Source organism: Mobula hypostoma, chromosome 3 (genome assembly GCF_963921235.1).
Source record: "Mobula hypostoma chromosome 3, sMobHyp1.1, whole genome shotgun sequence".
NCBI classification, from domain to species: Eukaryota; Metazoa; Chordata; class Chondrichthyes; order Myliobatiformes; family Myliobatidae; genus Mobula; species Mobula hypostoma.
In genome coordinates this window covers 134,666,040-134,680,634 of record NC_086099.1, presented here as the reverse complement: position 1 = coordinate 134,680,634, position 14,595 = coordinate 134,666,040, and the positions used below count along the sequence as shown (strand labels likewise).

The window sequence follows — 14,595 nt, the reverse complement described above, 5'->3', positions numbered from 1 at the left end:
GTAGCGGTTATTAGGTTCTTGATTAGTAAGGGTGTCAAACGTTGTAGGGAGATGGCAAGTGAATGGGGCTGAAAGGGAAAGTAAGTCAATCATGATCAAATGGCAAACTGGGTTCGTTCTGATTGGTTTAATGTATTATGTATTATAATACATACGTATTATGGTCTTAGCGTCAAACAGCATCATATATCGCAAACAACAGGAATTCTGCAGATGCTGGAAATTCAAGCAACACACATCAAAGTTGCTGGTGAACGCAGCAGGCCAGGCAGCATCTCTAGGAAGAAGTACAGTCGACGTGTCAGGCCGAGACCCTTCGTCAGGACTAACTGAAGGAAGAGTGAGTAAGGGATTTGAAAGTTGGAGGGGGAGGGGGAGATCCAAAATGATAGGAGAAGACAGGAGGGGGAGGGATAGAGCCAAGAGCTGGACAGGTGATAGGCAAAAGGGGATACGAGAGGATAATGGGACAGGAGGTCCGGGAAGAAAGACGGTGGCGGGGGGGGGGGGGACCCAGAGGATGGGCAAGAGGTATATTCAGAGGGACAGAGGGAGAAAAAGGAGAGTGAGAGAAAGAATGTGTGCATAAAAATAAGTAACAGATGGGGTACGAGGGGGAGGTGGGGCCTTAGCGGAAGTTAGAGAAGTTGGAAGTTAGAGAACTCCAACCTGATGGCATGAACATCGACTTCTCTAACTTCCACTAAGGCCCCACCTCCCCCTCGTACCCCATCTGTTACTCATTTTTATGCACACATTCTTTCTCTCACTCTCCTTTTTCTCCCTCTGTCCCTCTGAATATACCTCTTGCCCATCCTCTGGGTCAACCCCCCCCCCCCGTCTTTCTTCCCGGACCTCCTATCCCATGATCCTCTCGTATCTCGTATCCCCTTTTGCCTATCACCTGTCCAGCTCTCGGCTCTATCCCTCCCCCTCCTGTCTTCTCCTATCATTTTGGATCTCCCCCTCCCCCTCCAACTTTCAAATCCCTTACTCACTCTTCCTTCAGTTAGTCCTGACGAAGGGTCTCGGCCTGAAACGTCGACTGCACCTCTTCCTAGAGATGCTGCCTGGCCTGCTGCGTTCACCAGCAACTTTGATGAGCATCATATATCAATGTTTTTGTTTCTTTGCAGAGCAATTGTCTTAATTTGGAAGGAATTTGAAATAGAAATTGCAATCACATTGTTATAGAATATCTTGTACGGTTTATCAAATTTACTAAGTGTTCTGTGCCTAAGTGTTCTGTGCCTAATTTGTTACATGTGCATATATGGTGATACCACTCTCACTCTGCACTTCTCGATGTTTGTTTGCCCTGTCCAGCTGGTGCCCAAAGCAGTGTGTAGACTGCCCAAGACACTTAGTGGTTGCGCCATGGCTGCCCAGAGTTAAAGGTCACATTAGATCAAAGAAGAGCACTTATAAAGTTGTAATAAAAACCCTGAACTTTGGGAACATTTCAGATATCAGATGATAAGATCCAAAATGTTCATTGGGAGATGGGAAGAAGAATATGAAAGGCAAATAGGTAGAAATATAAATGTTAGTTGTAAGATAGTTGATACTGTATGTGAAAGGAAAAGATAGCAGAAAGTATTCTGGATTCCTTACAGATTGAGATAGGAGAAATTGTACTGGAGAATTAGAAATCAGTAGAGAAGAGATTTGATTGAGAACAGGCATGCCCATAGAAAGCAGAGGGCAGTGGCTGAAGGGATATATTCTAGCTGGAGGTGTTCTATTTGTAAATGTCTTGGATGAAAATGTAGATGGCTGGGTTAGTAAGTTTGCAGATGACATGAAGATTGGTAGTGTTGTGAATAGCACAGGCGATTGACAAAGAATACAGTTGAATACAGCTCAGTTGGAGATAGGGGTGGAGAAATGGCAGATGCAGTTTAACCCGGACAAATGTGAAGTGTTGCAACTCAGTATGTGAAATACTGCTTGAATTAAAGAGCATGTGTTATAACATGAGAGTGGACAAACTTGTGTTGTTTTCTCTGGAGCACTGGAGGTTGAGGGGAGATCTGATAAAGATTTATAGAATGTAAGAGACGTAGACAGAGTAGACAGTCAAAACCTTGTTCTTAAGGTTGAAATCTCTAATACTTGATGACGTGCATTTAAGGTAAAAGGTGGTAGGTTCAAAGGAGATGTGAGAGGCAAGTTTTATTTTACAGAGTGGTAGGTGCCTGGGGTGCTGCTAGTGGCACAGACATTAGGGGCTTTTAAGAAATATTTAGGCACATGAATGTGGGAATAATATGAACATAGTGTAGGCAGAAGGGATTAGTCTGGTTGGCCATTTGATTACTAATTTAGTTGATTTGGCACGACATTGTGAGCAAAAGGGTCTGTTCCTATGCGGTACTGTTCTATCTTCTATGTTTTAAGAGTGTATTTTATTTGTTAAGAAAAACCCCTCCCAAAATAGATTATACATCTGAAGTAATTAAGACCGAAGACATAAGCTGAGACAAGTGTTGGAGAAATTGACGGGATGAAAGGTGGCAAGTCCTCAAGGATGATGACCTGCATCTAAGAGTTTTGAAGAGGGTTGCCATGGTGCCTGATGCACTGTTTGGATCTTCCAAAATTCCATAGATTCTCAAATGGTTCTCACAAATTGGACGGCTGTAAATGTAATTTCACTGTCTAAGAGAGAAAGAGAACAGGAACTAAGATCAATAGTAGGAGAAATGCAGAGATGAATTATTAAAGAAGTTGCAACATTGTACTTGGAAAATAACACTAGGACTGGGTTGAGACAACATGGATTTATGAAATGTAATTTTTTGCTGAATGATTTTGAATTTTTTCTGTTTATAATTAGCAGAATCGATAAGAGTGGGGCATTTGTGGATTTAAGATTAGTTAATAGAAAATAGGAACAAATGGGTCATTTTCAGTTGGAAGGCTGTAATCAATAAAGTGTCATAAGCATTGATGCTGGGGCCCCAGCTGTTCACAATTTATATAAATGATTTGGATGAAGGAAATAAATGTAATTTTTCCAAATTTGCTGATAGCAAGCTAGGTGAAGAGATGCAGAGAAAATTTAGGGAGATTTGAAAGGACTATGTGAGTGGGGAAGGACGTAGCCAATGGAATATATTATGTAATAATGTGACGTCATTTACTTCATTGGAGAAAACAGAAGTGGGAGTACAGTATATTCTACGTGGTGAAAGATTGTTTTTCACAGGACCTAGGTGTCATTGTGCACAAGCTGCTAAAAGATAATATGCAGGTTCAGCAAGCATTTAGAAAATTAAGTGAAATGTTGGTCTTTGTAACAAAAGGATGTAAGTAAAAGCGTAGAGACGTTTTGCTTCAACTATATGATCACATGGAACCCGTGGGAGACTTGAAAACTTGTATAAAAATGATAAACTTGCAATGGAGGAAATATAGCAAATATTCAGTGGGATTGATTCCTGGAATGGAAAATATTTGGAAGAGGAAAGAATAAATAGACTTAGCCTATATTTTCTTGAGTTTAGAAAAATGAGAAGTGATCTTGTTGAAATGTAAAAAGCAAATGTTTAAAGGGCTGCCAAGGTAAATGCAGAGTCTGAGTCATAGTTTCAGATATCCTAGGGAGAGGAAAGTGTATATAAGCAGTGCTCATGGATCCATCAAAAGTGGTCAACCTTTTAAGACAGCAAAGTAGACACCCATCTAGATGGAAGTGAATCATTGGGATTCTCTATGCAAGATGGCCACAGAAGCTTGTTGCTGAGTATTTTCAAGAGGTGGAGGGAAGCAAGGGTTATGCGCTAATGCAGGAGGAGAGCACAGGTAAAGATTAGCTGATCTTATTGAATAGCAAGAGCAAGTATAAGGGGCTAAATAGCCTGATCCATTTTTATTCCTTATGTCCTTGATGAAAGAACATAAGACCATAAGAAATGGAAGCATCTGGCCCGTCGAGCCTGCTCCACCATTCAATAAGGTCATGGCTGATTTGGCATGGACTCTTCTCCACCTACCTGCCTTTTCTCCACAACTCTTAATTCCCCTACTATGCAAAAGTATATCCAACCTTGTCTTAAATATATTTACTGAGGTAGCCTCCACTGTTTCATTGGCAGAGAATTCCACAGATTCACCACTCTCTGGGAAAAGCAGTTCCTCCTCATCATCCTGAATCTACTGCTCCAAATCTTGAGGCTATCGCCCCTCGTTCTAGTCTCACCTACCAGTGGAAACAACTTTCCTGCCTCTAAATTATCTACTTCTTTCATAATTTTATGAGATTTCCTCTGCTTCTGAATTCCAGCAAGTACAGTCCCAAGCAGCTCAATCTCTCCTCATAGTCTAACACCCTCATCTCTGGAATTAACCTGGTGAACCTCCTCTGCACTTCCTCTAAAGCCAGTATATCCTTCTTCAAGTAAGGAGACTAGAACTGCACGTAGAACTCCAGATGTGACCTCACCAGTACCCTGTACAGTTGCAGCATAACTTCCCTGCTCTTAAATTCAATCCCTCTAGCAATGAAGGCCAACATTCAATTTGCCTCCTTGATAGCCTGCTGCACCTGCAAGCCAACCTTTTGTGATTTATGCATAAGCACTCCCAAGTCCCTCTACCTAGCAGCATGCTGCAATTTTTTACCATTTAAATAATAATCTGTTCTTTCATTTTTCCTTGGACAACCTTGCATTTATCAGCATTGTTCTCCATCTGCCAGACCCTCGCCCATTCATTTAACCTATCTATATCTCTCTGCAGACTCTCCGTATCTTCTGTAAAATTTGCTTCTCCACTCAATTTAGTATTATCAGCAAATTTAGATACACTGCACTCGGTCCTCTCTTCTAGATTGTTAATGTATATCGTGAGCAGTTGCAGGCCCAGCACCCAGAGAGTAAAGGGGCTGCCCCTACTAATCAAGATACATCCATAACTACTTGTTGGGCATGAACTTGTTCTGCTGAACTGTCCTGCAAATTTATGAAACTTGTGTCCCAAGTTTGGAGATGAAGGGTAATCGTTTTCATTTGGGAAATCGCAACTTTGGATGTATTCCAGCATCTCCGTGAATAGGAAAAGAGGGATTAGAGATAGAGTTCATAGTGTTGGAGGTATAAACAGGTCTTGATTTGAAGATTAGTTTACTTTTTTAGAGATTGAGGGGTTGCAACCAGAAGGGCCAATCCTCTTTGTGGCTTTTGTGTGTAGTGCTTTGTGCTTCACTCCATTGGACATTGTGTAGATGTCAAGATTTTCAATGGGGGGGGCGGGAATCTACCTGTGGCAGGCAGAGCTCCAGACTTTGAGTTGTTCCTGGTCTGTGCTTTGGCGATGTGAGTTACAGTGGTCTTCAGGTTCTTGATCACATATTTACATGTTTCGATGTTGCAGTCTTCTGCTGCACTTCCAAAATAAAGAGAAGGAAAGGAAAATGTATTGATAGAAACAATCAACACACATAAAAGTTGCTGGTGAACGCAGCAGGCCAGGCAGCATCTCTCGGAAGAGGTGCAGTCGACGTTTCAGGCCGAGTCTAGTCCTGACGAAGGGTCTCGGCCTGAAACGTCGACTGCACCTCTTCCTAGAGATGCTGCCTGGCCTGCTGCGTTCACCAGCAACTTTGATGTGTGTTGCTTGAATTTCCAGCATCTGCAGAATTTCTGTTGTTTGACAGAAACAAATGTTGGCATTAGCATCTGGATCTATCAGTATGGCAAGGCACCTTGTGGTTCGGGAAGTTATAGCCTGCAGTCATGGTTTAGGAGCTTGACAAGGAACATATTTGTTAGTCAAAAGAAAAAAAATCTTCTCCTTTAATTTGCATATCGAACATAGCCAATGCCATGGGCAAGATTGCATAATTCACTCTATTCACTGTACCTGTCATTTTTGTTCATCATATTGGAGAGCAAGTAGCGTCTGGATGAGAAAAATCCCTGAATCTTCACACCAGTTAGGCTCTGCAACCACAGAGAGTCACAGCCATCAAGGTCCTCAACCAGTGGTCTGGATCTGTGGCCAGGCTGGTCGATTACCCTTTGCTTCAGATAGGAATCCCATTATGAGTCACAGCTCAAAGTTAAAGCAGGCTACAATCATACTGGTGGCCAAGAAAAACGTGATAACCTGCCTCAGTGTCTATTGTTCAGTAGCACCTACATCCTCTGTGATCATAAGACCATAAGTGATAAGAGCAGAATAGGCCATTTGGATAATAAACACCATTCCATCATGGCTGATTTATTATCCCTCTCATTCCATTCTCCTGCCTTCTCCTCGTAGCCTTTGACACCCTTACAATGAGCTGCTCCCACACTGTTTTTGTAAACTCCAGCTCAAATGTTCCTCATATGTTAACACTTTTAATCCTGGGATCATTCTCATAAACCTCCTCTGGACCCTCTGTTATGCCAGCACATCCTTTTGTAGATACAACACTGCTCCCAAAACTGCTCACCATATTCTAAGTGCTGTTTGACTAATGCTTTATAAAGTCTCAGCATTACATCCTAGCTTTTATATCCTATCCCTCTCACAGTGAGTGTTAACATTACATTTGTCTTCCTTACTACCATCTCAACCTAAGGTGACCTGCACAAGGACTCCCAAGTCCCTTGGCACCTCTGATTTCTGAATCTACCCCCCATTTAGAATAGTCTATTCTTTCTACCAAAGTCCATGACCATACACTTCCCTACACTGTACTCCATCTGCCACTTCTTTGTCTATTTTCTTAATGCATCCACATCCTTCTGTAGGCTCCCTGATTCCTCAACACTGCCTGCCCCTCCTCCTATCTTCGTATCATCCGCACACCGGCCACAAAACCATCAATTCCATCATTCAGATCATTGACATATATCATGAAAAGAAGCAGTCCCAACACCGAACCCTGGAGAACACCACCAGTCACTAGCATCTAAACAGAAAAGGCCCCTTTTATTCTCGCTCTTTGCCTCCTGCCAGTCAACCAATCTTCTATCCATATAAGTATCTTTCCTCTAATTACACCATGGAGTCTTGTTTAGCAACTTCATATGCAGCTCCTTGCCTTCTGAAAACCCTGGTGATGAAGTGGTTTGAGAGATTGTTCAGGAAGCGCATCAATTCCTGCCTAAGGAATAACTTGGATCTACTTGAATTTGCTTATCATCACAGCAGGTCAACAGCAGCTTCCATTTAATTGACTCTTCTTTGTGTGCAGCTCAGTATTCAACACTGTCATCCCATCAAAGCTAATCAGAAAGCTCCAAGACCTATAGGCTTTAATACCTCCCTGTGTAACTGGGTTCCTCGACTTACTCACTGACAGACCCCAGTCAGTACAGGTTCATCACAAGGCTGTGTGCTTATCCCCCGCTCTATTCACTTTACACCTATGACTGTGTGGCTAAGTACAACTCCAATGCCATATGTTTACTGCTGTTGGCCAAATCAAAGATAGTGACGAATTGACATATAGGAGGGCATTGCCCAGGAACAGAAAAGTCTAATGAAAGTGGTGAATACAGCCACGTCCATCACAGGCAAAGGCCTCCCCATCATTGAGCAGATTTACAAGAAGCGACGCCACAAGAAAGCAGTATTCATAAATCAAAGACTCTCGTTATCCAGGCCATGCTCTCTGTCATTACTACCATTGGGCAAAATGTACAGGAGCCTTGGATCCCACACCAATGAGTATAGGAACAGTTATACAATCATTAGGCTCCTGAACCGATGTGGATAACTTCACTCACCTCACCACTGAACTGATTCCACAACCTATGGACTCTACAATTCAGTATTATTTATTTACATTTTTTATTTATTATTTGCTTGATTTAACCTCTTTTGCACATTGTATGTTTATAAGTATTTGTTAGTACAATTTTTTTCAATAAATTCTATTGTATTTTATTTTTTCTGTAAATGCCTGCAAGAAAATGAATTTTAAATATGGTGACATGAGTACTTTGGTAATAAATTTACTTTGAACTTTGAAAGGAACAGTCTGTGCCTAAATTCAGTACAGTTTGACTTGCACTGTAAAATTTAGGCTAGTTCACCATGAGCCAATAAGTATCCTTTCATGTTGACAAGTAGGTCCCTTTATATAAGTAAAATGCCAAAACATGTTTTTCTTTTCCTCAACAGATCCAAACAGGATGCAATGATGGAAACAGGAATGAAGTTTATCCAAGTATATTTGGTAACAGAAATTACACACACACATCTCTCCAGGCACCACATGATCATCTGAGAGATCCTGGATCTTACTCAAATCAACCATCTAGTGACTTTATATAGGCAACCATGGAAATTTCTGTCCAGTGACAAGTGCGGCAGTATTTTTTGTGTTGCTTGCTGAAGGAACCGACATTTGTATGTAGAATGTGAATGAGCAAGAGACAGTACTGTACTGGATCATATTATGGGCTCTCTAGTCTTCAAGTACTATGATGACCTTTTTAGCTGGATTTCCAGTCTGGTTCCCGCATGTACTTTCGCTCCAAAAATTCATATTGAAAGTGTCAATAGGTTCTTTCACATTGAATGAGCTCATTTGAAATAGTTGGTTGGACTTGGAGATGTGGTATAATTTTAAAATAACCTACTTTTACAACAACTGTAGAAGCTGGTTATTCCAGTATGCTAAAAGTAAAAAGGTTGTGTTCATGAATTTGCCAGATGTACTTTTGCCAAATGGATTTGGTCCTTCCAGGACTGTGCATGTAAGATCAGATTATGACAATCATTTTCCCTTTTCACCTGCCTGCTCAGGACTATACACATTGTAGCACTTCTTTAAAAAAAAAGTAGTAACACAAGGACAGGCTGCTGCATGGAAATGAAAGGGTATTTTTTTACTTATGTAGAGCAGTTGGCAGTAAATCTAAAAGACATTTGGGGTTTTTTTTGTCTTTAATGATACAATCCTACATATTTGTGGTAATTCCCATACATGGTGATAGTGTTGTAGTAGAAGTTCGCATCCCAATGACTCCTAACATTTGACACCATTGATGACTTTTTCAAAACTTGTGAGCCACCAACTGACATGTTATAACAGAAGGTTGAAGAATCCTGGAGTAATAAAGCAGCTGTGAATGTTGGTGACAGAAAGGTACCCTGCAGAAACTGCATAAGTGGAATTCAGAATAGGGAGCACTGAAATAGTTGATAGGAAGACTCAGATCAACAATTAGGTTAATTCGAAATAGTATCTGTGAAGAGTTTTTAATCACTTTATAACCTTCTTTTGAAAAACTTGCATACAATTTGTGTTGCATATTTCATTTGGAACTAAGTTAGTTCCGTTCCACAAAAATGATTGAGTTATGATAAATTGTTCAAAATTTCAGCAAATATTTAATATTTGGGATTATCACTGAATACAGGGAGCAGCTATGGAAGCATTTTCTCCCAATCCCATTTACGTAAGAGGCACTAATATAAATTCCAATAATAGTATCAATATTTTTCCCGTTAAGCACGTGTCATTACAATTACTGATATTTCCACAAATTATCATGTGAAAAAAATATCAAATAACAAATTACCTTCCAGGAATTGTATTACACAGCGAGATCTCTTATCAATTACTGGAAAGTCTGTACCTGATCCTAGGAACCATGATATAGTCGTGTTTATTTAATTTATAGAAAACATAATCTATGCAGCTACCTGGTTTGTAATCAGGTAGTGTTGCAGGTTTTGACATGTGGTTAGCTCTGGCACATGTGGCATGCATGCAACGTGTAGCAAGACAGTATTGAGGATTATTGCATGGGATTCCCCATTATTATTTGTACTTAAATGATATAGTTAGTATGTTCTTCCATGAGTACCAAGCCTTAGTTATTACTAACTATCCTTTGTATATTGCACTCTTTTAGGGAATAAAACATTTAAAGTAAAGGCTCTTATCGATTCAGTGCAAAATTACGAAGAACTACAATACAATTTTGCTTTAGTTATTAGAAGCTATCATGTACAGTTTATCAAAAATATACTTTTCAAATGCAATTACTTTATTGGACAGATTTTATAGACTTAAAATAGTAATGCAAATGTATCTCTTTTGATAATTACTAATTTTTTTACATTTAAATTTACTGTGTGCATTATGTAACATTTTCTGAACAAAATGGTCCTGGTGAAGATAATTTTATTAAGAAGCATTTATTACATTTTTAAATTCTGCTAGTTGCAAATGCAAAAACCAAAAGACAGTAATATGCAAAGTTAATGGTGCTGTTTTTTAAACTATTCCCCCCATTTCAACTCTCACTGTTTAAAAAGATATCTTGGGATGGATGTCACATGAACTTAGTTTGCCTGTTGCTTAACAGGGGACCCAATATGTGTATACTGCAGTCTAGAAGCATTTATAATCCATCAAGCACAACTAAGACTTCCATGGAACACATCATTTGAAAATCAGATTTGGAAGAACAAAAAGGCTCTGAAATAGAAACTCATTCAAATACAACTCTTCCACCTCCCTTAAGGATTACACTGGTTACATACACACATGCTTTGGAATCTGTTGCAGAAGGTCATGATTCTATGAACACTTAACGTGTTTGCTTAGAGTTGTATTATTTATCCCCAGTAAAGCAATATGTTCAACAGTTCCATTACACTTCTAAACCATAGCAGCACATGCAAACTGCTGGAGGAACTCAGCAGGCCAGGCCAGGCCAGGCAGCACCTATGAAAAAGAGCAAACAGTCGATGTTTCGGGCCGAGACCCTTCATCAGGACTGAGAATAGGGCTTCTAAAACTTTAATAATTTATCAGCTCTGTGTCTTAAGCATCAGAAACAAAATGCTGGAGGAACTCAGTCCTGATTAATGGTCCCAGGCCGAAGCATTGACAGTTTATTCCCCTCCATAGATGCTGACTGACTTATTGAATTCCTCCAGCAGTTTGTGTGTGTTGCTCAAGATTAACAGTATCTGCAGAACCTCTTGTGTCTGTCTTAGGCCTCTCCTTTTGTGTGAAACCGTATTAGGTGCCCATGTAGTATAAACATTCCATTAATTTTCAAACCTAAACCAATAATGCTGGCTTATCACATTGAAGGGTATCTGCCATACTTCAGATTATTTAGTTATGATTAATTATCAATTCCCAACACCTTTGCATATTTGTATACAGTACTGTGCCATCTGGAACTTGTTACAGGTGATAAGCAGCAACAGTGCTAATTCAGAAATCTTCAGATTATGCAGGTGACCCAACTCCACAGATTTAATTTTAGCAAAGACAATCCTCCACTCACAAAACTGCAATGGCAAGTTCCATGTCGATTATGTTAATTATCTCTTAAAATTCTGTTTAAAAATTGTTATTGACAAAACTTATTGCCTAGGACATTACCAGTTTGGTTTCCAGAAGTATGTCAAATCTACTTCCTATCATCCTTGGCCAATATGTCTCAACTTAGACCCTTCCTTCGTCATGTTAATGCGGCATAATCTGTTTCCGAAAAGTATGCTGTCAAACTCTTCATGTGGTCGTAATTTTTAACTTTAGTAATGTAATTTGATCCTTTGCAAATGTTTACTTTATAAATTCACTTGCTTTCTTTAGGTATTACAACTACCACAGCCACCGTTTCAGTCCCCTAACATGAATCTGAAGCTTGTGATTCCCATGTTTCCTCCTTCCTTCAGAATTATGTCAAGTGGTATAAGATCTAGTAGCCTTCTTAGTGCCTTAATCCCGTTAATCCATCCCTACAATTACTTCCTCATATTCAATTGCATTTGGCATGTTTGATAGCTCTGTTCAAATACTTGTAACTTCCAATGTTTTGTGATAGGCAATTAAGGTCAAAACTAAATATTTGCAGATGATGGAAATTTGAAATTCTCGAACAATTACCTTCACAAAGAGCGGCCCAGTTGATTCTTGTAGGACAGAAGATAAAATAACTATTTTCCGTGTCATCTGCAATGTCTATTACCAGATTAGCCTAATTGTGTATAAAGGGAACAACATTTCCATCAACACTAACAACTATTAGTCGGAGCCTTTATTGGAGAGAATTCAATTTAAGCACCTTCTTTCTTAATCTGAAAAATAGCAGCCAGAAGCATCAAATGCATTTTTTTGAAATGAAGTGCAGAATTAATTTCCATTGCAAATCCTGAAAAAAAAATTTAAGATGTTTGTGAACATGATGAGCTGAGTCTACAAACACTGTATTAAGGGATTAAAGGGATAGCATCATTACTGTACTGTTTATGAAATACAGCTGTATCATATTATAGTCTTTTAAACCAAATACAAACCACCATCCCATATTAAGTGCCAAATATCCAGTATGACTTATGTACTGTCTTACAAGCATTTTTATTTGTTGTACTACATACGTAGCTGCTTATTAGTGTTTTGTCCTATACATTCAATAGCAGCTGAGCCTAATAAAATGGTTTATGCAAGACTATGATGACTGCACTAGCAGCTTAAAAATTTGGAAGTAGTTTGGATTCTGTCTATCCTTTTATGTTAAAATGGTGTTTAAACAGTATTACTGTACATGTTTCTTGTATATTTTCTGTCACAAATTGCCATGTTCACACACAAACTGTACAATGTTTCTCTTCAAATATGGTCTTCAGTGAAGTTTGTGAAACTTCAGTATCGTAATAAAATTTCACTGAATGTGAACTTGGTTGACTGTCATTTTAATCAAATGAGTAAAGAAAGGCAAAGGGGGAAATTAAAATATTTAATATTTTGAAGAAATGCATGGTTGAATAGCCTTTGCACTGATAACTAAAAAGACAAGCAACTGATAGATAGCTAAAGGTTCATCTGACCCATGGAATGCTCTTCTGGAAGAATGTGCGAAGAAAGCTCTAGGTTAATATAGTATATTTAATATTTCAGTAATATTTGGATAATATTGTAAATATATTGTTTGATTAAGTATTCTTTGTTTACATAATTCATTATGAGTTGTATGTAAGAAGTACATGAACGGCACACGTCGTTACGCAACCACGTCATATGTGAACGTCTCACTAAAGAAAAAGAAAGTAAAATGAACTAGACCTCTGATCCCCGTGTTCCCGTGTTTTTCTTTTGATTAGTTTCTGGAGTTACAAAATATAACTGTGGCAATGAGCATGGTTTAAAATGACTCCAAAATGCCTACCTACGTAGAGAAAGACATTCCTATTTTTTTTTTAAAGCTGGCAGAGAGCAGACAAAATTCATGGGTTCATGAACAATTAATACCTGGTGGTGATGATAATAATAAATAAATCAGAAGTGGCTGGATACATTGGGAAGATAAAATACGTTCAATGCTCAACAGATAAATGGCTGATGTATACTGAAAGAATTGAGAAATATTTTAAAGCAAATGACGTGGCCAATGAAAAATGAGTGCCAGTGTTATTGAGTGCAATAGTTGGAAAAGCATACAATTTGCTTAGAAGGGGAACTGCTTCAACCAAACCAAAATGGATTATAAATTTCAAAGATTCATTTATTATCAAAGTATACAACTCTTCTCCAGATAGCTATGAAACCAAGCAAGAAAAAAAAGGCATCATGATCATTACCAATCCCCAAATCCCTCCCCCCCCGCACAAAAAAAGGAACAAAAACGGAACCGACACATCAAACCCCCCCCCCTCAAATCTTCCTACCCCCACACAAAAAATACAAGAAAGATTGGGCAGCAAACAGAAGACAAAAAAAAACCATAAGACTGTAAAAAAAAGTCCACATACAAAACAGAAAACTTGGGCAACATTCTCCCTTTCTGTTGCAGAGTGATCTCACCAAAGATTAAAAAAAGCAGTCTCCCCTCTCCGGGCCGAGCAACCTCAGCAGTGACTAAAAAAGGCAGTCTCTCCTCTCCGTGCCAAGTGCTCTCACCAGTTCCTTATGCCATTCGTGATAAAGTAGCCAGTGAGCCAGATCATATGGAGGCTGAGGGAATTCTTTCCATGGTTGAGTGGAGCCCATGGGTAATGCCCAAGAGGAATGGACCTGTCAGGATTTGTGGTGATTTTAAGGTCGCCATTAACCCAATACTGGAATTAGATCTATACCCTCTGCCCAGAATAGAGGATATCTTTGCAAATCTTTCTGGAGGGAAACACTTCAGCCAAATGGACTTAGCGGAGGCCTACCTACAGATGGAGATGGAAGAAGAGTTCCATTACTTACAATGGGATTTATCATTATAATAGGCTTATTTTTGGAGTAGCATCTGCATTTGCGCTCTGGCAGAAAACTATGGATCAGGTGCTGCAAGGCTGCCCAGGCACTCAGTTTTTCCTGGATGACATCATTGGTGCTGGTGAGGATAGCAAGGAACATCGCCAAAACCTCAAGACAGTGTTAAAATGCTTAGAAGATTATGGGTACAGAGCATCCCACAAGAAGTGTGAATTCTTTAAACCAAGCATTACTCACAGTGGTCACACCATTGACACAAAAGTTTACGCAAGTGTGCTGAGAAAATTCAAATAATGGTGGCTGTCCCAAGGCCAAAGGATGAAGCATAGTTGTGGCCCTTTTCAATTTCTCTAACCTGGCTACTATGGTCCACACCTTGAATTTTTTGCCAGAGATCAGGGAGAAATGGCAATGCACAA

The 14,595-nt window shown here is 39.4% G+C and overlaps 1 protein-coding gene across 1 annotated transcript in view; it reads left to right on the top strand.

Moving 5' to 3' along the window:
- LOC134344263 (aryl hydrocarbon receptor-like) overlaps positions 1-13,060 on the top strand; it is a 211,695-nt gene extending 198,635 nt beyond the window's left edge. Inside the window, exon 11 of the mRNA XM_063043763.1 lies at positions 8,122-13,060. Coding sequence (XP_062899833.1) covers positions 8,122-8,274 — 153 coding nt within the window. The 3' untranslated portion in view covers positions 8,275-13,060. The remainder of the gene's footprint in view (positions 1-8,121) is intronic.
- The last annotated feature ends 1,535 nt before the right edge of the window (positions 13,061-14,595 follow it).